This window comes from Erpetoichthys calabaricus, chromosome 5 (genome assembly GCF_900747795.2).
Source record: "Erpetoichthys calabaricus chromosome 5, fErpCal1.3, whole genome shotgun sequence".
NCBI classification, from domain to species: domain Eukaryota; kingdom Metazoa; phylum Chordata; class Cladistia; order Polypteriformes; family Polypteridae; genus Erpetoichthys; species Erpetoichthys calabaricus.
The window spans coordinates 152,637,740-152,664,854 of NC_041398.2; the positions used below are offsets into that span (position 1 = coordinate 152,637,740).

The 27,115-nt window shown below is 38.9% G+C and overlaps 1 protein-coding gene across 1 annotated transcript in view; it reads right to left on the bottom strand.

Annotated features, from left to right (window-relative positions):
* aga (aspartylglucosaminidase) overlaps nt 1-27,115 on the bottom strand; it is a 223,773-nt gene that overhangs the window by 158,678 nt on the left and 37,980 nt on the right. Inside the window, exon 2 of the mRNA XM_028802138.1 lies at nt 1,173-1,326. Coding sequence (XP_028657971.1) covers nt 1,173-1,326 — 154 coding nt within the window. The remainder of the gene's footprint in view (nt 1-1,172; nt 1,327-27,115) is intronic.

A 27,115-nucleotide genomic window follows, 5' to 3' on the forward strand; every position in this document is an offset into this window, starting at 1 on the left:
ATATTTAAACTGATCTGCAATGATAAAAGGGAAGGTGTCCAATCTAATATTGTGTGCTTGAGAATTCACTGGAAAGAGGACACTTTTAGTCAAATTAATTCTGAGACCAGAAATCTTTTGAAATTCTATTAGTGCTGTTAGGACTGCAGGCACAGTATTTTGTGGGTCTGATATATACAGTACTATATCATCTGCATATAGAGAAATTTTCTGTTCAAGTTCTTCTCTGATAATCCCCTTTAGCTCAAAAGCATTTCGACAGTGAACTGCCAGTGGCTCAAGGGCGATTGCAAAAAGTAGTGGTGAGAAGGGGCATCCTTGTCTGGTACCATGTTCTAGTTTAAAGTAGTCTGAATTAATGTTGTTAATACAAACTGAAACTTCTGGATTGGTATACAGTAGTTTGATCTATGCACAAATGTTCGGGTCAAACCCAAATTTCTCCAAAGTAGTGAAAAGGTAGTTCCATTCAACCATATCAAATGCTTTTCTGCATCCAAGGATAATAAAATCTCTGGGATGTTTGACTTTGCGGGTGAATATATTACATTAAAGAGGCGTTGAAGATTGGACACTAAGTGTTGGCCTTTAATAAATCCAGTTTGATCTTGTGATATTACTGAGAGCGGTACTTTCTCCATCCTTCTAGCTAGGACTTTGGAGAGTATCTTAATATCATTATTCAGAAGTGAAATTGCTCTGTATGATGCACATTGTAATACGTCCTTATTTTGTTTAGGAAAGACGGTGATTAATGCTTGGCGAAAAGTTTGAGGTAGAATGTTATTGTCTCTAGCTTCTGTGAATATTGCTAATAAGAGGGGAGAGAGCTGAGTGGAGAACTTCTTATAAAATTCTGCAGGGTAGCCATCGGGGCCTGCTGCTTTCCCACTCTGAAGTGACTTTATAGCATTTAATAATTCTGATAGTGCCAGCGGTTTATCCAATTCCTCTGCACTAAGAGTAACTATTTGTGGTATCTCTAATGCATCCAGAAATGCATTAGATTGTGTCTTGTCTTCTTTAAACTCAGTAGAATATAAGGATTTATAGTAGTCTCTAAATGTGTGCATTATATTTTTATGGTCAATGATTTTGTCTCAGTTTGTGTTGGTGATTGCTGGGATTGCATTTCCCATGATACATGTAGAAATTGGACAACTGAAACTTACCCATTCATAATCATTGCATCTAAGGTTGTTTCTCCTCTTTCATCCGGGCTTCCTCCATATCCCACGCTTCCATCACATTGATCAATTTCACACTGTTGACAGCCTTTCTCCACTGCATCTAGTGCTGAAGACCCAGAATGGAGAGTCTGCCATGCTGGTGGAAAAAGGTAAAATAATCATAGACTTACATATATAGCTTTTATGGTGTATTTCATCAAATTCAACATTAAATTAGATGCAAACTAATGAATAACTCTATTACAGTCTATAATCAAGATATTGTGATCATCCTATTATACATTATCATTCAGGGAAAGTCCAGATTGCCTCTTAATAATTCTAATTTTATAATTTTTTAATTACAACTGTAGGTTTATAGATTTATAGGGTTATTATTGCCATGTGTAGAGAGCACAGTAAAATTCTTACTTGTATGTACTATTCAACAAATGAGAACGACCTTTTTAAACTGAAGACCTGCCTCTCTGTTCATGTTTGACAGTTGGTCAAAATAACTGCATAAGTGGATGAATGTTATATTTTAACCTGATATCTAAGCTGCAGTATACTCTTTGCTTTCTTTGCTATACAGATGTACTGTGATATTTTTTGGTTGTGCTGGAGTCAGTTGTTAAAACGTTTCTGGGCATTGCATAAAAGATTTGTTCCTTTTTTAATGTTACATATGAACAGTTTTATTAAGAATTTATTAAGACTTACTATCTAACTATTCAAAATCAAATATAAGAATTTGTTTTCTGATTGTAAATTGCTAGTGGGCTGAGACTTGGTACTCAGAGCTCAGCACTGATTATTCTGTGCCCATGATGTGTTTCTTACTTTGTTTAAGAGTGTTTTCACTACACTCATCTCCATGGCCATTTTAAGTGTTTCAGATTGTGCATCATTATTACAAAAGCCCTGACAAAGTAACTGGGATTATAATACTGGGCACTCAATAACTTGGTGTGGCTTTTAAGTTTCATTTCAATACAGCTTTGAGAGTCATCTGTTTGCACAGCCACAGTGCACTGATGTCAGTGCAGTTTTCAGACAACAGTTTTTGGATAGAAGCTTGCATACACAGGACTGACCTTTTGATGCATGTGGGTAGAAAAACAAAACTCAAACCATGATTGCTGAGGGTAATATGTGCTTTTTGGGAAAACAATGCAATAGTTGTTTAACTATTAGCAAGTACATTTTGAACTCAATTTGTTATGATAGAAGTAAAGACTATTGCCATAAAAATGTGGAAGCTGTTCACACCAAACCATAACCACACTAATCTCTAACTTTAATATCCATCCTAAAATTACCAACCTAAAACTGCACTGATGCAAAGCTTTAAAACTGCATTGAGTTTAGTGCCGTTCACACTAAGCTCAACCTTAACATCTGTCCTAAAACTGGCATCCTAAAACTGTATCACGTTAATATCTGACCTGAAGGGGATTTGACCAAGATGGTGTTTTAAGTACGTGATTATATTACAGTGCATCTGGAAAGTATTCACAGCGCATCACTTTTTCCACATTTTGTTATGTTACAGCCTTATTCCAAAATGGATTAAATTCATTTTTTTCCTCAGAATTCTACACACAACACCCCATAATGACAACGTGAAAAAAGTTTACTTGAGGTTTTTGCAAATTTATTAAAAATAAAAAAAATTGAGAAAGCCTTTGCCGTGAACCTCGAAATTGAGCTCATGTGCATCCTATTTCCCCTGATCATCCTTGAGATGTTTCTGCAGCTTAATTGGAGTCCACCTGTGGTAAATTCAGTTGACTGAACATGATTTGGAAAGGCACACACCTGTCTATATAAGTTCCCACAGTTGACAGTTCATGTCAGAGCACAAACCAAGCATGAAGTCAAAGGAATTGTCTGTAGACCTCCGAGACAGGATTGTCTCGAGGCACAAATCTGGGGAAGGTTACAGAAAAATTTCTGCTGCTTTGAAGGTCCCAATGAGCACAGTGGCCTCCATCATCCGTAAGTGGAAGAAGTTCGAAACCACCAGGACTCTTCCTACAGCTGGCCGTCCATCTAAACTGAGCGATCGGGGGGGAAGGGCCTTAGTCAGGGAGGTGACCAAGAACCCAATGGTCACTCTGTCAGAGCTCCAGAGGTCCTCTGTGGAGAGAGGAGAACCTTCCAGAAGGACAACCATCTCTGCAGCAATCCACCAATCAGGCCTGTATGGTAGAGTGGCCAGACGGAAGCCACTCCTTAGTAAAAGGCACATGGCAGCCCACCTGGAGTTTGCCAAAAGGCACCTGAAGGACTCTCAGACCATGAGAAAGAAAATTCTCTGGTCTGATGAGACAAAGATTGAACTCTTTGGTGTGAATGCCAGGCGTCACGTTTGGAGGAAACCAGGCACCGCTCATCACCAGGCCAATACCATCCCTACAGTGAAGTGTGGTGGTGGCAGCATCATGCTGTGGGGATGTTTTTCAGTGGCAAGGAGTGGGAGACTAGTCAGGATAAAGGGAAAGATGACTGCAGCAATGTACAGAGACATCCTGGATGAAAACCTGCTCCAGAGCGCTCTTGACCTCAGACTGGGGCGACGGTTCATCTTTCAGCAGGACAACGACCCTAAGCACACAGCCAAGATATTAAAGGAGTGGATTCAGGACAACTCTGTGAATGTCCTTGAGTGGCCCAGCCAGAGCCCAGACTTGAATCTGATTGAACATCTCTGGAGAGATCTTAAAATGGCTGTGCACCGACGCTTCCCATCCAACCTGATGGAGCTTGAGAGGTGCTGCAAAGAGGAATGGGCGAAACTGGCCAAGGATAGGTGTGCCAAGCTTGTGGCATCATATTCAAAAAGACTTAAGGCTGTAATTGCTGCCAAAGGTGCATCGACAAAGTATTGAGCAAAGGCTGTGAATACTTATGTACATGTGATTTCTCAGTTTTTTTTATTTTTAATAAATTTGCAAAAACCTCAAGTAAACTTTTTTCATGTTGTCATTATGGGGTGTGTGGTGTATGTAGAATTCTGAGGAAAAAAATGAATTTAATCCATTTTGGAATAAGGCTGTAACATAACAACATGTCGAAAAAGTGATGCGCTGTGAATACTTTCCGGATGCACTGTATAGTGTTCAGCAGACCCATCTGTTTTATATAAGTTTTACTGTGAACGATTCTGTTCATAACTTTTATGGACAGAATTTCTAGGCGCAGCCAGGGTGTTGAGGGGGTCCGGTTTGGTGGGCTCAGGATTGGGTCACTGCTTTTTGCAGATGATGTTGTCCTGTTTGCTTCATCAGGCCATGATCTTCAGCTCTCTCTGGATCGGTTCGCAGCCGAGTGTGAAGCGGCTGGGATGAGAATCAGCACCTCCAAATCCGAGACCATGGTCCTCAACAGGAAAAGGGTGGAGTGCCCTCTCAGGGTTGGTAGCGAGATCCTGCCCCAAGTGGAGGAGTTCAAGTATCTCGGAGTCTTGTTCACGAGTGAGGGAAGAATGGAGCGCGAGATCGACAGGCGGATCGGTGCGGCATCCACAGTAATGCGGGCGTTGCATCGGTCTGTCGTGGTGAAAAAGGAGCTGAGCCGCAAGGCGAAGCTCTCAATTTACCAGTCGATCTATGTTCCTACCCCTCACCTATGGTCATGAGCTATGGGTAGTGACCGAAAGAACGAGATCGCGAATACAAGCGGCTGAAATGAGTTTCCTCCGCAGGGTGTCTGGGCTTTCCCTTAAAGATAGGGTGAGAAGCTCAGTCATCCGGGAGGGGCTCAGAGTAGAGCCGCTGCTCCTCCGCATCGAGAGGAGTCAGATGAGGTGGCTCGGGCATCTGATCAGGATGCCTCCTGGACGCCTCCCTGGTGAGGTGTTCCAGGCACGTCCAACCGGGAGGAGGCCCCGGGGAAGACCCAGGACACGCTGGAGGGACTATGTCTCTCGACTGGCCTGGGAACGCCTTGGGATTCTCCCGGAAGAGCTAGAAGAAGTGGCCGGGGAGAGGGAAGTCTGGGCATCTCTGCTCAAGCTGCTGCCCCCGCGACCCGACCTCGGATAAGCGGGAGACAATGGATGGACAATGATTGTATGTCTTTATTTGTCTTTTTAAATAAGTTAGCACTAACCTTTAAGAATGTTTCTTAAAGGCCAGAATGGGACACCATGAAGTAACAAAAAATGAAGGAATAAAAGAATCTCATGGGAATGCCAACCTCACCAGCAAACTAAAATACACAAGCCCTCAACAGTGCCATGCAGAAGCCAGAGACATCTTCTAACTTATGTTATGACAACTTGCATGACTACCTCAGACCCGAGTCAGTAGAAATAATGCCATCTGAAGAGGGTTTTCCACCTCTCCCTAACACTCCCTGTAAGTTTCCATTAGTCAATGACAAACAAACTGAATTGTATTCCTTTTCTTTCTTAGCTAGCAGTGCTTTTGCAACTTTTTGATCTGATGCCCTAAAGAAAAAGGGTTGACAAAGACTCCATTATCAATGCACAAATAAAGGAAGTGGTCAACAAAAAGACAGGCTGAAGAAATAAATGCAGTGATGGACTTTACAACTTTAAAACATAAATGAAATGCATTTAGTCTTGTATTGAAAAAAGCTAGACTGCTCCTACGTAAAAGAAAATTGACTTTTCAACTTGAAGGGTTACTTACACCGATGGATTTAATGGATATTATAGGTATGTGTATCAACAGGCGATTTAGGTGTGCCATGCTCTCTTTTCAGAGGCCAAAAATAAACTGCTTAACATTACTGACACAGTACACAGCCTTGGTCAGAAGATTGAAAATAATCACAAATCCATAGGAATCATCTTTCATTTTTTCCAGGTTCCATCAAGATGCTGTCTGGCATGTGGCAAAAAATTCTCTTTGTAAAGCTGAAAGAAAAAAAAGCATTAAAGATACAAAAGATTTTGTCTCTTGTCAGAAAGGAAAGGAAGAAAAACTAGCTTGCAGTGGAAAAGGCTTGGAAAGTTGCCAAATTTTTTTGGAGGAAAAGCATTTGTGAATGGTATTGAAATCTTCCCTCTTTGAAATAGAAATGGTTATCCATTGTTTCAGTTTCATCATTGCCTCACGTGAGGTATTTTCTTTGTCTTGTACAACCATTTGACAGTCATTTAAAATTGTTAAAGCTAATCACTCGCTTTTAAGAATAATGGGTAGCCAAATGGACTATAGCTTTCATTTTACAGCAATTAAGAATACTTGCAATATTTCTTGGAGATCTGGCTGTAATTTGTTTAATGACTAATAAGAAGTTTAATCTATATGAAAACGACTTTCATAGATTCTAGTTTACTTTCAGGCATTATAAGTGTTAGGTTTATGGATGTGGTGAGAGAGCACATGCAGTTGATGGGTGTAACAGTGCAAGATATGGAAAAAAATGATCCGCTGTGGCAACCCCTAATGGGAGGAGCCAAATAAAGAAGAATAAGTGTTAGACAGACAGACAGATAGATAGATAATCCTGTTTCTAAAAGACATCTCTCCAGGCTTTGGTAGTGCTCAGTACACTCCAGACTTTCTCAAAAGCTTCTGTTTTTTTATTTGAATGTCAACAAATGTAGAATCCTACCACTTAAAGACTGCTTGGTGTCAACAAAATGTAACATTTGCATTAAAAATTGCATAACATACTTTGGGATTAAAACAAGAAAAGAGGATTAATCGAGATGTCTGTAAAATTTTAATTATTATTGAAAAACAATTATTGAAAAAACTCAATAGGTATTAAACCTTTGGTTACAAACAAACTTGTCCATTAACAGCAGGGATCTGCTTAAAAAGGCAGAGGACTTGTCTTATTTGTTGTATGTTGCTCAAACCCTGAACACTGAGGACTCAATGTGTAATTTGATTGAAAGATTTGTCTAATTTCTTGTTGATCAATTACATTTAAAATAAATTAGCTTAGGCATGTTATGAATTACCCAACATCTATTTGGAATGTAATCTCTCAATATGTCTTCTCACACCTTAAAGGTCTAAAGCTTATCTTGATATTTAATTATAATATTACAAAACTCCCTGTCAACTTTTCCGTTTTTATGAACAACATACATGCTTGACACCCACATCTGGCTTTACATGTTTTGTAATAACTTTTGACAATGATTTCTTAAGTGTGTGTTAGGAAAACATTAAGTTGTCAAACTTTACAAGGCAAGTTTTAAACTAACATTGTGTGCAAAGGGAAGGGGACCAGAGAGCACATTCTTAGCAGCTGCCCTAAAGCCCCGGGAGAATTTATTTTTGTATAGCCCAAAATCATACAAGAAGTGCCAAAATGGGCTTTAACAGGCCCTTTCTTTTAACAGCCCCCCAGCCTTGACTCTCTAAGAAGACAAGGAAAAACTCCCAAAAAAATCCTAGTAGAGAAAAAATGGAAGAAACTTTGGGAAAGGCAGTTCAAAGAGAGAACAGAACACAAGTAATCCTTAATACAACATAATAGTAAAATAAAAATATTACAAGAAACAGAGCAGAATGCAATAGTAGATGATATCACATAATACAATTTGGATTTGTTCAAAGTCCTGGACCAGTGATATTTTAGTTCTGATATTAATTGTAGTTTTAATTTTCATTTTATAAAATATTTATTTTTATTTCATTCTAGTTTTCAGCGGAGTCAACAAATTTAAATTTTATTTAGTTCTGTGTTTAAAATTTTAGTTTTTATTTTATTTAAATTTTTGCTTTTATACATGATATTGGTATAAGTTTAGTTTTTTTTTTCTGTTGCAAGACCACAAATGCTGCCTACACATATTTTAATGCAAGTTATGTTTCAGTCAAAAAAATACACTTACAGTTCATAATGCCGTTAAACACAGCTTGACTATCAATGATGAAACTGATTAAGTGGCCTAATGAGTATAGTCAGCAAGATCAAATGTTTCAGCCTAAGAAACCAGTCTGTGCAAACACATTGCTGTTAAGCTTTAAACAAGCACACATTTCAAGAGATTTGTTCATGTTGAAATGATGTCCATTGCACAGATAGCCACACAGTGAAAATATTCGCTAGACGAGCGGTGAGGTTCATGGCTGGTGAGGCACTGACTCCTTCTGAGTCAGAGTTACAATTATATGAACCCAAAAGAGTAGCTTATTCACTATTCAATTGGCAGTATGCACATTGACTACTGGTTATGTTTCATATCTCATCAGCACTCATTACACACATATTTGGCTAAGAAAGAATGTTACATTTATAGCAGCGAGAGAGAGCGGAGAGAGCGCATTTTCTCTGCACCCTCCATGTGTTCTAAATTTGCAATTGCAATTTCACAATTCATACTCATTCAATACAAATGAAAGTACAGAGTGTACAAAAAAAATGGATGTCAATTTTGACCTTAATTGAAATATTTAGTTGTTTTTCAAATGCTTTAATCAATTTTAATACAGACTATTCAACAAAAACATAACAAGAAAAACAAGAATATTTTATTGAAGGTCAAAATTTAGTTTTTAAATATTGGATTTTTTTTTCCTTACTCTGATCCCATTTTTTATAAAATTGAAAACCGTTTTTTGTCGTACCTGTATTTGTAAATGAAGGCCATGTGCCTTTCCTCCCCACGAAAATCTCCGTCACTTTCTTGTAAAAGTTCTCCTTATTTTCCTTTATTTTTAAAAGTTTCAATTTTCCATTTTGGCAGTCAGTTGGAACAAAAAATAAAAATAAAGGACCGCTGCAGTGCACTTAACTTTCTGATATCGCTAACTTATTGGCGCCTAGAGCTCTGCGTAGAAGAACAGCAGCAACAAGCACCTGTTGGGCTCACATCTGCCCCCTTCGGTGCAGCACGGTACTGCCTGCCTCACCTTGTGCCTTTTCACTGCGGTTTTATGTCTGATCAGCAAGATTTGATATTTCACACACATTCATTAAAGATATTAGCCAGACTGTGGAAAGTCAGGGTGTATAATAAACACCTGTGCAAACATTATATTGGCGGCATACAGAGAGACAGCAACAGGCACGCATTAATACTATCGTTGCTGCCATGACAAGGCGCTGAAAGCTGTGGCTGAGACCATTTGTACAACCAGACAACAAGAGTAAAATTTGCGAAGACAAGGGAGAGGCCTCAGACCCTGAGTCAAGCTTAAATAGATCTCCTCATTGCGACTAGCGATTGACAGATGAGTGTCGATCTAAAGAAACTAACTATGTTTTGTGAAGACAGGATTGAGGAAGTGAACGAGAAGAAGAGGGCCAAAAATTCAGGCCTTGTCAATGACTCCCACAGACTGGGGTGGAAGGCAAACTGCTTGCCCATCAAGGTAGTTAACAAGGGACTCGCTGTTCACTCTCTGCTGAGCCTTCAGTTGCTTGGACATCACAGGAGCCTGCCATCAACAGAACATCAGAGGCAGCTGAACAGGTCTCATGATGGCACTGGCTAAAGAGAAAGTGAAAAGAAATACCCTGTGGCTTGCTACCTAGACACAGGCTAGAGTCTGATCAGCCTCAGCTGGGTAACTGAAGCAAGAGTGTCTGATGTGAGTGTCTAGGTCCCTAGGAATATCACTGATGATGTGTCCGAGAAAATTATAGAACATGTATTACATTGTGATATCATACGTTTGGATATTAGCTGGTTAAATGCACACACAATGTTATTGGTTTTAAGGAAACTTCCCCTGTTGCACAAATGCAGAAACTTTTTTTTTTTGTTATTGAAGTTATTGAAGTCATATACTAGTTAATTTATTACAGTAAGCTTTTAAAGTCAAATGCAGCCATATTTATTTATATGTTTATCTTTAGCATCTGCTGTATACTTGCCTTTACATGTACATATTGCCCTATGCTAAAACTTTCCAATTATCATTTTGGGGCCTGTGGTTGGAGGTGTTGTCACAGGATCCTGTGGCTGGAGCAGCTTCAGGGGTGTCCTCCACTGGACGTCTGCAGCCAGACTCTTTTCTAAACTTTGGCTTCCCTGCTGATCAAAATACAAGCACATTTATAATGAAAAGGGGGTTTGTTTTATTTTCTCTTTATAAATGTGAACACTTTGGGAATATACATATATATACTGCATATATTGTCACAAAGTTGACTCAGAGACATAGAAAGTTTTGGGGAAGCCATCCGTGTAATTGGTATCCTGGCTGCAAAGTCGTAAAACTGTATACAGCACTTATGGGAACAAACCCGGGTCCAAAACAGAACTGAGGGAATATGGAAAAGGTGGAGGCTTTTAAAGGGGAAGACAGGAAGTGAGATCAAAGGGGTTGGGCTCATGAAGGTCTTCAGCCATAGGTTCGAGCCCGGATGTGACATCACAGGGGCTGGAACCGGCAAGGACTCCTTCCTTGGGCTCAGTCCCGCAAGTGATGTAAAGAGGACCAGGTGGAATCTCCCGTGAATGGTCTGCAGGAAAGGGAGAAAAAGAGTCAGTGTACTCTGCCACATCCCGGTATGACTCGGAACTGCCCTTACTCAAGCCCTTTAGCTGCCTCCCAATGCACACGTGTGTGAGAATATATATATAATTTGCTTGAACATTCTGGTTGATTTTGCGACATCTCTCATCGTGTTAAGTATCATTGTTCACTTGTGGTACCGATTTATTTGTGCAAATCTGTGAGAGAGAGGATGTGGGCTGAGGGGAGGGGGGCGAGGCCCTCCTTACTCACGCATCAGCATCTGTTCCAGTTGGTCTAACACTCGTCACGTGTTGGACCGTACCTTCCCTCCATTTAGCTAGCAGTGCCTGTTTCTTCAGCAGACATTATCATCAAGGATTTTATTTGAAAAAGATTTGAAAGATTTTAAAATGATTAGCTACTGTGACAATCAGAATCCCTTTTAAAATCCCTTATTAATCTGAATTAATCTGAAAGGCAGTAATGAAAGAAATAATGTACAAATTATTGATATTAAAGAAAATTTCTGAGGATCATTCGAGACTAGAAAGGGCTCTGCAGGACGTGCTCTCATCTACTCATCGCGAGCCTGTAACAGGAGCTGCATTTTCACTTGCGGAGCACGAAAGCCGAAGCGAACTGTCCGAACTGAAAGAGATGATTGCTACACAGAAAGAGATGATCGCTACACAGTCAACTGCCATGGTTACGGCCATGAAGGAGCTTAAGAATGAGCTTAAGAAAGATAACACAAATGATCTTAAGAAGATGGCCATTGAGCTCAAGAAGGATAACAAAGATAAGGAAACGCGTCTATTTAAACGTTTCGACGTGAACTTTAAAGGCATGTTGGAGAAATTAGTGGAACACATTGAAGAAACTAATTCCAAACTGAAAAGGCTTGATGATCATATTAATGACGTTTCAGATCAGCTGGAAGACGTTAAGCAGGGACTCACGGCTCGAGTGGAAACAGCGGACCAACTGGCATCTAACACCGATGAAAAAGCCACAGCTGCGAACTCGGAATGCAAAAAACTTGGAGACAGACTTGCAGCCCTGGAGGATGGGTGCAGAAGAAATAATATAAGAATTGAGGGTATACCTGAGAAACGAGAAAGCTCAAGCCCAGTGAAATTTGCAGTAGAATTACTGTCTAAAATAATTGGAGATGACTTTAAACTCGACAATGAGATAGCCACGGTTTATCGCACAAAGATACCAAGCGCCTTTAAACCTAGGTCTTTTATTGTCCGCTTCGAGCGACTAAGATGTAAGCTTGATGTGATGGCACTTCTCAGACACAAGCAAGAGATTATATTCGAAAATAATCTTATTCGTATTTTTCCCGACTTCTCACCATCAACAGCTGCAAAACGCAGATCCTACATCGACATTAAAAAGATTCTACGGGAAGCCGATATCAAATACAGCCTATTGTATCCTGCCAAACTGAAAGTGGAAGTTCAAGATCGACATTATATTTTCCTCAGCAAAGAAGAAGCTGAAAAAGAATTAAAGAAGCTGTTTCCGACACTTTTTTGAAAGTTAATTAAAATTAAAGAGCCGTATTCTATCAAGGCACGGGAAGGACCTATGATCTGATCGCTGGATCCATGTTTAAAGAGACTGGTATTATAATTATACATCCCTTATTTTCTTTTTTTTTTTTTTCTTTTTATCTGGACTTTATATGTTATATGTTTATGTTTTAATTAGAGTTATAGAGTTATAGACGTGAGTGTGAAAATGTGGAAGTGATTAAAGTAGGATTCGTTTTATTTATTATTTTTTCTTTTTATTATTATTTATTTATTTTATTTTTTTTTATTTTTTTTTATTTTACTCTACCTTAAAGTAGACTGTTTAACTTCATACCCTTGGTTTATTGCTTGTTCTACTATTTATATAATTACCATTATACTATTACAGTAGGAATTACCAGGTTTATCCTAGACTAGTTTTTAAAATCATTCCCAGGGTTGTTTTTTTTTTTTTTTTTAATCTTAATATCTTAACTTAAAAGCGCTGAAGATTATTTCAAGCTTAAATACTGTTAATGAGAACATTTTCGGCAGATAGTATTAAGGATTTAACTGTAAAAGATATCTCTGTTTTAATTCTGTAACGCCGCTGCAGGGTGGGGTTTGTTTTGTTTTGGACGTGCTCTGTCTCTTCGTATGTCAGAGGACTGGAACATCGCGAAGTGGGATCTAGCCTCATGTGGGGAGGCAAAATGGGGGGGTGGGGGGATAAAGGGGGGAGAGAAGGAGAGCAGGTTATATCTAATCTATTCTTGTAATCCTTATAATTATAAATATCAATGCAACAACAGGCTAAAATGCAACAACTCATGGGGAATCTTGAAACTAAGATTAAAACTGCCATATTACCAATTAAAACTATAAATGACATTAAAAACTCAGAATCAATGTCTCCATGATGGGACAGTTAACTTTGTGAGCTGGAATGTTAAAGGCCTGAATCACGAATTAAAGAGAAAGAAAGTATACTCTCACCTAACAGGCTTAAACGCTAAAATAGTATTTCTACAGGAGACCCACTTACTAACCAAGGATCAGTTCAGATTACAAAAAGACTGGACTGGCCAAATGTTCCATTCTAGCTTTATAAAGAAAACTAGAGGGGTGGGAATTCTCATACATAGAACAGTTCCATTTGTAGCATCAGAGGTAGTGTCGGACCCTGAAGGGAGATATGTGATGGTCATGGGCAACTTATATAACAGTAAAATGATTTTGATAAATGTTTATGCGCCCAATGTTGATGATAAGGAATTCATGCAAAATCTATTTGCATCCATTCCCAATGTGAACACTCATAAAATTATAATGGCTGGGGACTTTAATTGTGTTTTAAATCCACTCTTAGATAGGACTCCTGTGACAGGGGGGACGACGTCTAATACTGCAAAGATAATTACACAGTTTTTAAATGATCACAACTTATCAGACCCCTGGAGGTTTCTTAACCAAAACTCAAGAACATATTCGTTCTACTCACCAGTGCATTATAGCTACTCAAGAATTGATTATTTTTTTATAGATAATAATTTCCTGCCTACAATTAAATCATGCAAATATGACACAATTGTTATCTCTGACCATGCCCCTCTAGTCTTGGAGCTAAAATCAATAAGCCCCTCATACTCACCTCGCAGATGGCGTCTTAACCCTCTTTTATTGGCAGACGAGAACTGCACAGAATTTATATCCAAACAAATCAGTTTCTTCCTAGAGACAAACACGTCCACAGAGGTTTCTGCAGGAACACTCTGGGAAACTCTAAAGGCCTTCTTAAGAGGCCAGATTATTTCATATCTTTCCCATAGAAATCCATATTACTAACCGAGAATGCTAAACCGGATGATGGACGCAGGCACATCCGGCCATGGGCCGTAGCTGCAAAAAGACGTACTGCGCAGGCGCAAAAAGAGTCCGCGAGAGTCGGCTGAGGAGCCGAGAAAGGCGGACAAAAGAGGGCGAGAGAGGCAGATGAGGGGCCGCGAGAGGCGCAGGCGCAAAAAGAGTCCGCGAGAGTCGGAGAAAGGCGGAGAAAAGAGGGCGACAAAGGCGGATAAGGGGCCGCGAGTGGCGGACAAGACCACAGAAAAAAGGAGTGAGCACATACAAAAAGGAGAAATGAGGCGCAAAGTCAAACGCAGGAAAAGCACGAAACACATTGCACACGAAACTAGACCCGAAAAAAAAAAAAAAAAAAAAAAAAAGAGGCTCGCGCACAACAGCAAGACACCCCCCCCCCCTACAGGCACCGGACGGGACACACACCAAGAGGGGGATTCAACAAGCCCATGGAACACAAAAAAAAGAACACAAAACCACCCCATAGACCCTACAAGCGAGGGACGGGACACACACAAAGAGGGGGATTCAACAAGACACAGGAACACAAAAAGAAAGAAGACGCTCGCGCAACAACAATCCTCAACAATCCCCCCCCCCCCCCCCCCACCCCACCCCACCCACATCCATAAGAAGTGACACCCAAAGCCACATATTCTAAAGTGAACGTCAGCACCTTCACAGTAGACAGCATAGGTGTCAGCATTGGTGGATCTCCTTACAATAAAGCACTATTAACCGTTCAACTGCAGAAAAGGAAACATATTAACAGTGACTGCGACCCTCCTTATTACTTATCCATATTTCGGATGCTGAGAAAGACACAAGTCATGAATACACGGTCACAGGTACAAAACGAAAAGGAAAGGATAACAGGAACAAACACACGAACACGAAAGAAACAACAAAATAGACGGCTATGCAGCATAGGTGGATCTCATTACCATAAGGCACTATTAACCGTTCAACCGCAGAAAAGTCTCCATATTAACAGTGAGTGCAATACTTCTTATTACTTATCCATATTTCTAAAAGAAAAAATGTCTCGACTCCAAAAACGCAAAGCTCAACTAAAGCTTCTAACTAACGATGTACCTAAAAGTAAAAACTTTATGAACTGCGTTAGATCCTACAATAGTTCATTTGCTTTTAGTAAATATCAGGCCACCAAAAGGCAATGGCCCATACTGCTTTCCCATATGTGCACAAATACTGCATCGCATTGGAACAGTGCACCCTGAAACAAATCAACAACACAAATAAGCACAAATCTACATCCTGGATCCACATGACGCAAACTATCAATCAAAGTGCTGCATCGCAACAGGCACGGATTCAAAACGAAACACCTCCCGTCTCAGACATACGTTAACGGCAAGGAAGGCTACAACGGGCGTCTCACACAGCACAGGCAAATCGATTACAGCTCCAAAACAACACGTCCCAAATACTACATATGCAACAACGCGCCTCTCAAACGGCACAAGCAAAACATACACCGGGAAAATTCATTCGGATTAATGAATGTCATTTGCAATCATTGTCATTCAGTTCACTTCCCTGAAGAAACAACTGGCAATACAAGTAATACATTTAGACGTTGTTGTCAAAAGGGTCAAATTAGACTGCCTTCTTTACATTCATATACTGAATATCTACAGAAGATTCTAACTGACGATGTACCTGAAAGTGAAATCTTTATCAACTGCATTAGATCCTACAAATCGGTATCCACTATGAACATTAACGGTGGCACTGCACGTGACATCTGTCTTCAAAAAATGTTGTTTATTGATGAATGTACAATGGCATGAAGTCACTTACTCAACACCATTCATAAACTTCTACAAACGTTTATGAATAATAATATTCGATTTGGAGGAAAGGTACTTTTATTAGGAGGAGATTTTAAACAGTGATTAGCTATTCTTCCAGATGCCATGCACTCAGCTATTGTTCAGTGCACCTTAAAATACGCAGACAATTGGCATTGCTTTCAAAAGATACAGTTAGTAAAAAAGATACGATGTCCAGAACCAGATCATAACAATTGCTTATTACAACTGAGAGATGGTACACTCACCAATACAGATGGACTTCAGCCACATATTATTACAATTCCTCAAGCCTTTATCTGCGACGACTTAGTTACAGAGAGATTTGGAACAGCAATCTCATTAGACCAAATGCCCCTTTTAACACAACGCACTATATTATGTCCAAAAAATATTAATGTGGAAAACATAAATACCCAAGTCATTCCATTACTTCCTGGAGAGACACAACTCTTTCTAAGCTCTGACAAAGTTGACTCTGATCACGATAATGACCATCTTCATTGACCTTACAAGTTCTGAGCTGGAATTACCTTTTTACACTTAAACGGCGTGTACAAAGAAATTTTCCAATAAACCTTTACACTGTGCCACACACTTTATTGTTTGCTTTCTATTTGCATCATCTACACCGTCACACTATTCTATATCTCATTCATACATCACGCTCTTTGTCATTCCCAACACCAGGGGTTGGCGAGCGAAGCGAGCAGGGGGCGGAGCCCCCTAGTAAATTAGAAACCAAGAAAGTGTTAGAGCTAAGAAATGAAATTACTAGAATAGATGAAGAACAAGCCAGGCGTCCAAGTGAAGCTCTCCACAGGAAAAGGCAGGCCCTGCATACAGAACTTAACATCTTAACAACTAAAGAAACTGAACAACTTATTTATAAGTGTAGACAGCATTACTATGAACACGGAGAAAAAGCTAATAAGCTTTTAGCTCAACAAATTCATAAACAAGAAGTTCACAATGCAATACCAGTAATCACCAACAAGAATGGAGAAGAAATCATTGACCATAATAAAATAATGCACACATTTAGAGATTACTATAAGTCTTTATATTCCACTGAGCCCAAAGAAGACAACACGCAATCTAATGCATTTCTGGATAATTTACAAATACCACAAATAGATGCTTTAAGTGCTGAGGAACTGGATAAACCTCTAACGCTAACAGAATTACTAGACGCTATAAAGTCACTACAAAGCGGGAAATCATCAGGCCCTGATGGTTACCCCATAGAGTTTTATAAGAAATTCTCCACTCAGCTAGCTCCACTCTTATTGGTAACATTTACAGAAGCTAAAGACCACCAAATACTACCTCAAACATTTCGACAAGCATTAATCACCGTCTTTCCTAAACAAAATAAGGACTTGTTACAATGTGCATCATATAGACCAATTTCACTCCTGAATAATGATGTTAAGATACTCTCAAAAATCCTAGCTAGAAGGATGGAGAAAGTGCTGCCCTAGGTAATATCACAAGATCAAACTGGATTTATTAAAGGCCAACATCTATCTTCAAATCTCCGACGCTAGTTTAATGTTATATATCCATCCATCCATTTTCCAACCCGCTGAATCCGAACACAGGGTCACGGGGGTCTGCTGGAGCCAATCCCAGCCAACACAGGGCACAAGGCAGGAAACAATCCTGGGCAGGGTGCCAACCCACCGCAGGACACACACAAACACACCCCACACACCAAGCACACACTAGGGCCAATTTAGAATCGCCAATCCACCTAACCTGCATGTCTTTGGAATGTGGGAGGAAACCGGAGCGCCCGGAGGAAACCCACGCAGACACGGGGAGAACATGCAAACTCCACGCAGGGAGGACCCGGGAATCGAACCCAGGTCCCCAGATCTCCCAACTGCGAGGCAGCAGCGCTACCCACTGCGCCACCGTGCCGCCCTAATGTTATATATTCACCAGCAAAATCAAACACCCCAGAGATATTACTATCATTAGACGCAGAAAAGGCATTTGACATGATCGAATGGAATTACCTTTTCACTGCACTGGAGAAATTTGGGTTTGGCCCGAATATTTGTGCTTGGATCAAACTACTGTATACCAGTCCAGAAGCTTCAGTTTGTATTAATAAAATTTGCTCAGACTACTGTAAACTAGAACGTGGTACCAGACAAGGATGTCCCTTGTCGCCACTGTTGTTTGCAATCGCTATTGAACCACTGGCGGTTCGCTGCCGAAATTCTTATCAGATAAAGGGGATTGTCAGAGAAGGACTGGAACAGAAAATTTCTCTATATGCAGATGATATGGTCTTATATATATCGGACCCAGAAAACACTGCCCCTGCTGTTTTAACAGCACTAACAGAATTTCAAAAGATATCTGGTCTTAGAATTAATCTGAATAAAAGTATACTCTTTCCAGTGAACTCACAAGCATATAATATTAGATTAGACACCCTACCTTTTACCATAGCAGATCAGTTTAAATACCTAGGGTAAATATCACAAGTAAACATAAAGCTCTTTATCAACAAAATTTTGGCGTCTGTATGGAAAAAATTAAGCAAGACTTGCATAGATGGTCAACCCTTCATCGCACTCTAGCCGGAAGAATTAACATTGTTAAGATGAATATCCTTCCTAAACTTCTCTTTTTATTTCAAAACATTTCAATATATATCAATAAATCGTTTTTTTAAACAGTTAGATTCAATAATAACCTCATTCATTTGGAACTCAAAACACCCACGTATCCGAAGAGCGACCCTACAAAGACCTCAGGCAGAAGGTGGCATGGCTTTACCTAATTTTCAGTTTTATTACTGGGCAGCAAACATACAAGCCATAAAAACCTGGACACAAATAAATGCACATACCCAGGCTTGGTCTGCAATAGAAGTAAAATCCTGTAGTACTTCTTTATATTCCCTGCTCTGCTCTCCAATAAATGAAAGTTATCGCAAATATACTAATAACCCAATTGTGCTTTACTCACTCAGAATATGGAACCAAATTAGGAAGCATTTTAAGATGGAAAATCTTTTATCAGTGGCACCTCTGCAAGGAACCACCTCTTTCAACCTTCGCAAGTATATCCAGTTTTTAATACCTGGAAAAGTTTTGGGATTAAAATGCTCAGAGATCTTTATATAGACAACATATTTACATCTTTTGAACAATTACGTTCAAAATTTAACCTCCCCAGCTACACATTTCTTTTACTATCTTCAAATTAGAAATTTTGTAAAACAGAAATTGCCCGATTTCCCCCACCTTGCACCCTCCACAATGCTGGAAAAAATACTGCTCAATTCCGAGGAAACAAACACTATTTCCACAATATATAAAATCTTATTAGAGTCCCTACCTTTCAAAGACCCAAGAGGACATTGGGAAGAAGATCTCTTAATCAATATATCAGAAAAGGAGTGGAAGGTAGCAAAGCAGAGAATTCACTCGAGTTCTATATGCGCAAAGCATAGAATTATTCAACTAAAAATTATATATCGAGCTCATCTGTCTCGCTTAAAACTGTCCAAAATGATTCCAGGCCAGGATTCCAACCTGCGAGCGCTGCAACCAAGCTCCTGCCTCACTGGGTCACATGTTCTGGGCCTGCACCAAACTAACATCATTTTGGACAAAAATTTTTAAGTGCCTCTCAGACAGCCTTAGTATCACAATCCCTCCTAACCCACTACCAGCTGTGTTTGGTGTCCTTCCAGATGGACTGGAATTGGAGAAGGACAAGCAAACGGTGATTGCATTCACTACACTCTTGGCACACAGACTTATTTTGTTAAATTGGAAGAATCCTAATTCTCCTCTTATAAGTCAGTGGGAAAACCGATGTTTTATATTATTTGAAATTGGAAAAAATCAAATTTTCAGTTAGAGGATCTGTACAAAATTTTTTCAAAACATGGCAGGATTTAATCAATATTATTTTAGAATAAGAGAAATAACTATTATTGCATTTAACTCCCTTCTCCATCTCTTATTTATATAGATATTTACTTCTCCCTTTCTTTTGTCTAATGTTGCCTTATTAAAAAGCTTAAAGAAATTTTCCTTTAGCTAAGCTCTCCTTCTCAGGGGTGGGGTTTGATTTGTTTTCAAATTTGTTGGGTTAGAAATTGATCTGTTTGTATGGAATGATTACAATGAAAATTAATAAAATAAAAATATTAAAAAAAAAAAAAAAAAGAAAAAAGAAAATGTTGAGAACAGTAACCCCACAGAAAATTAGAACAGAATAATTTTTATGAGAACAGATCATTCAGTCTAAAAAGCTCACCAAATCCTATTCACTGAATTTCTCCAAAAATAACATCAAGTGTGCTTTGAAGGTCTCCAAATTCCACACATACTGTGTGAAGCAAAAGTTTCAAATGTTTGTATGAAACCTACCTTTAACAAGTTTCTGTCAGTGTCCCCAAGTTTTTGTTGAATATATATTTTAAATTAAAAGCCTGGAAACGGCTGCATTAATTCCCTTTATAATTTTAAACCCTTCAGTCATGTTGCATAAACTAAAAATGTTCAACTCCTTCAATCTTTCCTTAGGGCTCATACCTTACTGTCCTACAATCAGTCAAGTTGATCTTCTTTGTTCTTTTTCTAGTGCTACTATGTCTTTTCTGTAATATGAAGTTCAAAACTGCCCACAGTACTCTACATGTTGGGCCATATAACTTATCATCCTATTAAACTTCTTAATCAGTTCTGTATATTGTCTAGAAGTAGATAGTAGCAATTTCACGATGACTCCTATATCCTTTGCATTAAAGGATTATTACTGAGTTTCAAATGTCCCATTGTGTGTTCAAATACACCATTTTTATTTCCTTTATGTAATACTTTGTAACGGTCGACCCCTTACCCAGCCGGCAGCTACATCTCCAAGACCTGTGGCCTGGATAAATTACTGAGATTGAATCTTATATATCAAGCCGTACCTCTAACAAATAAAATTTTCCCCTCAATCGACGGTTTACACAAGCACGCAAAAACAGGTATGTCACATAAGTGAATATATTAAATAGAAAACAAAACACTACTGCACATTCCCAGTGTAGAAAATATATATATGTATATCCCTCCACCAAAGCAGCAACGTGACAACACCATATTATACATATATATATATATTATATATATATATATTATATATATATCTAGTATATATATATATATATTATATATATATATATATATATATATATATTATATATATATATATACACACACACACACACACACACACACACACACACACAATAACAAACCCTCCCTTGTCCCTGTAACATATAACAAACAATACAAATAACAACAACGAATGAAATACGGAATGAATGATCGTGAACTTGAGTCCGATGTGTACAACTGTCCTGAATGCGGATGACTGGTCAACAGATAAAGAGATGCGTTTGTATTTCCCGGAATAAATGGAGCAACCTCACCGTGAATCCTCGGCGCGTGGTGGATGATGTAATCCGACCCCGGGGTCTCTGGTGCTGAGGGAATTGAAGTCAGTCCGCCGGAATAAAAAACAAACTGGTTGCAAAGGCGCGATGTGGTAAACAGCAGGTAAGTTGATGTGTCGTGGTGAAATGTGATCTCCGTCTATCTCCTCTCCCCTCTCTCTGTTCCCTCCTGATTGTTTATATAGTCCTGTGCCGAATGTAATTGATTGAATAAAAAAAGGTGCTTTCCATCTTGGGGCTGCAGTCTCCCTCCATCATCCATCCCCCCTTTTATTTACGGGGCGACATTCACTGATGCACACATTAACAGCAAATGGAACGATGGAAACAAAACGCACTCAGCACAAACATTGACAACACTATTACTACTATGTAGCCCTGCTACAACTTTATAATTATTTACAAGAAATTACACCTTCTGAATCCTGTACTTTGTCATCTGTAGCTTATCTATCTATTATAAAAAGAAATCCTGTCCTGGAAAGCAAAAAGCAAGTCTATGATACGTGATCTTCTCAGAAGACATTTTAAAGACCCGCGAGACCACTTACAATCTACCAAATAGGACAATAGGCAGCAAAACATTCAGTCTTGTGAAGGATTTGAGCACACACAGATCCAGGGCTCTCAGCGCATATAAAGTGTATAAGGACAGTACGTTATAAATTAAATGTCGACATCTAAGCGAAGAAGAAAGCAGCGCGGAGAAAAGAAACTCAAAAGCGTTGGCCAGAAAAAAGGGCAAAAAAGAATAATCGAGGTGCAAATTCAGAAAATAAGGAAAGTAATTATCAGGCCGGAACAAGTGGAATTGAAAAAAAGCACGTCCAATACGGCTCAGAATAAAAAGACAGTGAGTAAAAGACAAAGTAGAACTTCATAAAGACGTTTACAAACGTTGGCGCTAAACACATGCAGAGCAGGTTAGAGACTATGAAACCAGTGAAATTAGAAAGGCTCAAAAAAAAAAAAAAAAAAACGCTGCTATACACATGTGGAGAAAGTTAAAGGATATGAAAGTAGGAAAATTAGAAAATATAAAAAAAGAAAGTAAAGATCGCAGTAGCGCAAACAAACAAACTGCCTCATTTAACTATGCACCAGTCTAACTTTGGTTTTGCACAATAATTACTACACTATTGCACCTTAACACTTAATTCTACTTTATTCACACAATTTTACTTATTTATTATGTTCTACTATACTGTTATCTTTCAATCTATGACTTTTTGTTAATCGAACTGATATTCTTCTAACTTTGCACAGTTTTTGATAAGCGGATCAGGATGCATTTCACTGCGTGTTGTCCTGTATAACTATGCATGTGACAAATAAAGAATCTTGAGAATTTCAAAAACGGAGTTTACCGCACATGCATTTATTGGTTACTTTGTTAATGTATATATATTTATCTGTCTGCTTATTTAAAAAGCTAAATTTACCCCAGGAGTCAAAAAACGTTCTGTCTAGCCCTTGTACAAAAACCTAGACAAAAGCTGGGGTATCACCTTGGTAACCCCATGTACTTTTAGAACTGTGAGAGGAAAATAGCACGACTTTACAGACAGGAGTCCAATGCAGAACTCTACTTACTTTTTTACTTTGTAAAAAAAAAATTATTAACTGCTGATGATGTAGATCGTTTTGTCTGTGCTGAAATTCCAAACAGAGAAACCTATCCTGACCTTATTAAAAAGATTCAGCATATTGGGACTTGCAAGATTACAAATATTGTTTTTACAGAAGTTCTGAAATAAAAGTGAAACTAATGAAATAGCAACAATTCAAAGAAAAAAAACATTTTAAATGTGTATCCGGAAAACCAAACACGGGGGTTGGCTAGCGAAGCGAGCAGGGGGCAAAGCCCCCTAGTTTTTTATATTTTATAAAGAACACTGGCATATAGTGAAAAGAATAGCAGCTCCAGCACTAATCCCTGAGGAACACAATTTTTTTAAATTACCAAATTGTGAAAGAGATTTCTGTTGCATATCCTTTGCTTTTAACCCATTCACATATTGCGCTGTGAATCCCTGCTTATTTTAGTTTGACCCCTTAGCCTCTCATGTGGAATTTATTAAAAGGCACATTTCTGATCATTTACTTTTATTCATTCCTTAAAGAATTCCAGCATATTACTGAAACATCATATCTATCTAAACCCATGTCAAATACTTACTGATACACCACATACTTTTTAAATATGTTCTGGCCAGTTATACCAGTCTGCACAGTTTTTCTTCTGCAACTGAATAAGCCTAAAGCAAAAGTCTCTGATAATAAGATTTTTCAAAATTAATCTGGCCATTAAAAAGTTCTTATGAAAGCTATCGAGAGTGACAAAACTGGACTTCTCTTTTCACTCTGCATTGCCTATACTCTGGAACAGCATGGAGAGGGCTATTTTTGGGAGGTTTTGGGGTTCTGTTCCTTTCACCTTCAAGTTGCTTTGGATGGCCTCCTGAGGGCATATGCCATACGGAAGGCATACCAACTCTGTGCAGCACCTTGCTCCTATGTTATTTCACATTATTTCATAGTTATTGTGCTTTACAAGTCCTAATCTGATGATCTGGACTTTATTTCCCATGGTGCTTCTCACACACTTTCAGAAAAAAGGGGCGAGACTTTTAAACATCACGACTGAGTAGTATTGGTAGGTGTGGAAGTAAGAGTGCTGCAGTGACCAGTCAGGCTCCTAATTTTTTTTTTTTTAATCTTTCTTACTTATGCTTTGTCACAAATTTAACAGTCATTCTGTGGACCCTCAAGAGTCTCTACTCTAATTTTAAAAAACCATCCTCAAGTAATTCTGGTGAAAAAAACTGGCGTTGCTTTTTTGCAGGGCCTATAATAATAATAATATACTGTATTTTATACATATAGCACCTTTCCAAATGATCAAATTGTGCTCAAACTCAATATTGGCCCTGGTTTGAAACAAACATTACTTCTTAGCTGCATTAATTTTTCCTAGATTTAGAAAATGTAGCAGGGATGTCCTGGTGCAGTGTAACTTAAACCTTTTTGTTCAGGTTCTGACAGTATCAGCATATTCTGCTTTTTGCTCAAGAAGATTAACAGTAAAAATGTCATGCTGGATTAGTGTCAGATGCCTTAACAAACTTTATTCTTCCCAAATCTAACCAGTGGAATTATAAAGACCCTTGAAATGTCCTCTGCATCAGTGCAAACACCATATACATCCACTTTTACACAAATTCCTTTCTCCCAACCTTTAATGTTCAATTTAAATTGATCCACTCCACCAAATGATACTTTCTATTTGCCCTCCTATAACATTTTAAATCAAACATCCACTACTTTATCTCTCAATTGCTTACTCACTCATTCAGAAACACCTTGTTCGGTCTGCATATTTCTCTCACCATAAATGTGGTTTACAGATGTTTTATGTTCCATTGGCTTTATATCATACCGCAGGATAGATGTTTCATTTCAAAATTCTACGCGTAACATACATTGTTCGGTTGTCGCTTTCAAGTGTACCGAAATGGGCAAATATTTTACACCTTTGGACAACCGCCAATGCCTCTTATACATCTTAGATTCACAGGTGACGATTTGAGTAGTGGACACATTGATGTTTATGAATGTTTAAACTCTCAAAAGCTGGATGCGAAGTTATCGATGAAACCCTTTTCAATTCAAACGCCTCCAATTTCCAGTAAGGCTGTGCTTCGCAATGACAATTAAAAAGTCTCAGGGATAGACCCTACAAAAGGTTGGCATTGATTTGAGGCAAGATTGCTTTCCACATGGCCAACTGTATGTTGCATGCTCAAGAGTAAGCTCAGCGCACAGCTTGGTCATATTACAACCGGAGGGCCGAACTGACAACATGGTATACAAAGAGATCTTTAACCTCGTGTGTTATTTGAAATTATAGATAGGGTTTTAAATGTTCCACAGAATGCCTGTATGGAACCTTCTTTTGAGACATGTGAGAAATTTTTGCACTTCTTTGTAGATAAGGTGAACAATGTTAGGGCTCATATACCTCTCACTGTTTATGATCCCTTAGCTGTTATCCCCTGCTCTGCTGTTTTTTATCAGTTTGAGCTGGTGAGTCTATCTTGTTTACATGACATTGTTGGTCAATCGAAGCCCTCAGGTTCTCCTTTTGATGTTGTCCCACCTTCTCTTTTTAAAGAGATTATTTCTGTTTTAGGGCCATCTGTTCTTGCTATTATCAATAGCAGCCTTTCCTCAGGCGTAGTTCCTAATTTGTTTAAACATGCCATAGTGCAACCATTGATCAAAAAACCAAGCCTAGATCCCACTGTGCTATCCAATTTTAGACCGATTTCCAAGCTTCCGTTTCTGTCCAAAATTTTGGAGAGTAGTGTGTATATTCAATTGAAAGCCTTTTTAGATGAAAGTGATGTGCTCGAAGTGTTTCAATCTGGTTTTAAGCCGCTTCACAGTACTGAAACCGCATTACTGAAGGTTTGTAATGACATCCTTTTGGCAACAGACTCAGGGGATTATATGATTTTAGTTCTGCTCGATTTAACAGCTGCTTTTGATACTATAGATCATAGTATTTTATTATCTCGTCTGGAGCATTGTGTGGGCATTCGTGGTACTGCCTTGGCGTGGTTTAAATCGTACTTGACTCAAAGAACTTTTTCAGTGAGGCTAGATGAATTTAGATCCTCCTCTACTTCACTATCATGTGGGGTTCCGCAAGGCTCCATACTTGGTCCTCTGCTATTTTCTTTGTATCTCCTGCCTCTTGGCTCTATTCTTAGAAAGCATAAAATTGCTTTCCATTGTTATGCAGACGATACTCAGGTTTATGTACCCCTCAAACGCAAGGATGCTTACTCCATACAAACTTTGGTTATGTGCCTAGAAGAGGTGAAAGCTTGGATGGCAGTGAACTTCTTAAATTTTAATGAAAATAAGACAGAGGTTATAGTTTTTGGTCCTGGGGGCACCAGTGGGTCTATTTCTACTTCTGCTCCTGTGGATTTGGGTCCCCTTGCACAATATGGTACACCTGTTATTACAAATTTGGGTTTTAGGATAGATGAGGATTTTAGACTGGACGGTCAGATCAGTGCGGTGATGAAATCTTGTTTTTTTCAGCTAAGACGTTTGGCGAAGATAAAAAAACATTCTTTCCAAAGATCAATTTACAACAGTAATCCACGCCTTCATTACAACCCGGTTGGACTATTGTAATTCGTTGTATGTTGGTGTTGGCCAGTCCACCCTGTCTCGGCTCCAGCTGGTGCAAAATGCTGCTGCACGCCTTTTAACTGGCACGTGAAAAAATGAGCACATTACACCTGTGTTATCCTCACTGCACTGGCTGCCTGATCAGTTTAGAGTTCATTTTAAGATTCTTTTATTTGTTTTTAAGTCCTTAAATGGGCTTGCTCCGCCCTACCTCGCTGAGATGCTGCATATGCACTCTCCTTCCCGCTCACTCAGATCAGCTGGTCAGCTGCTTCTGGATGTGCCTAGGACTCAGCGAAAGCTCAGGGGGGATAGGGCTTTTTCCGTTGTGGCTCCAAGGCTCTGGAATTCCCTGCCGATCCACATTAGACAGGCCTCCTCACTGCCCATTTTTAAGTCTGCTCTTAAGACTTGCCTCTTTGGTTTGCCGTTTGATCCTGTGTGAGCAGTTGATTTTACTCTGTTTTAACTCTGTTTAGTTGTGTTTACTGTTTTAATTAGTTTTATTTATTATTTTGTTTTTGTTTAAAATTTATTTTAGCCTATGTTCAGCACTTTGGTCAGCGGCTGTTGTATGTAAAGTGCTTTATAAATAAAGTTGACTTGACTTGACTTAACAAATAATTATTTGTATATT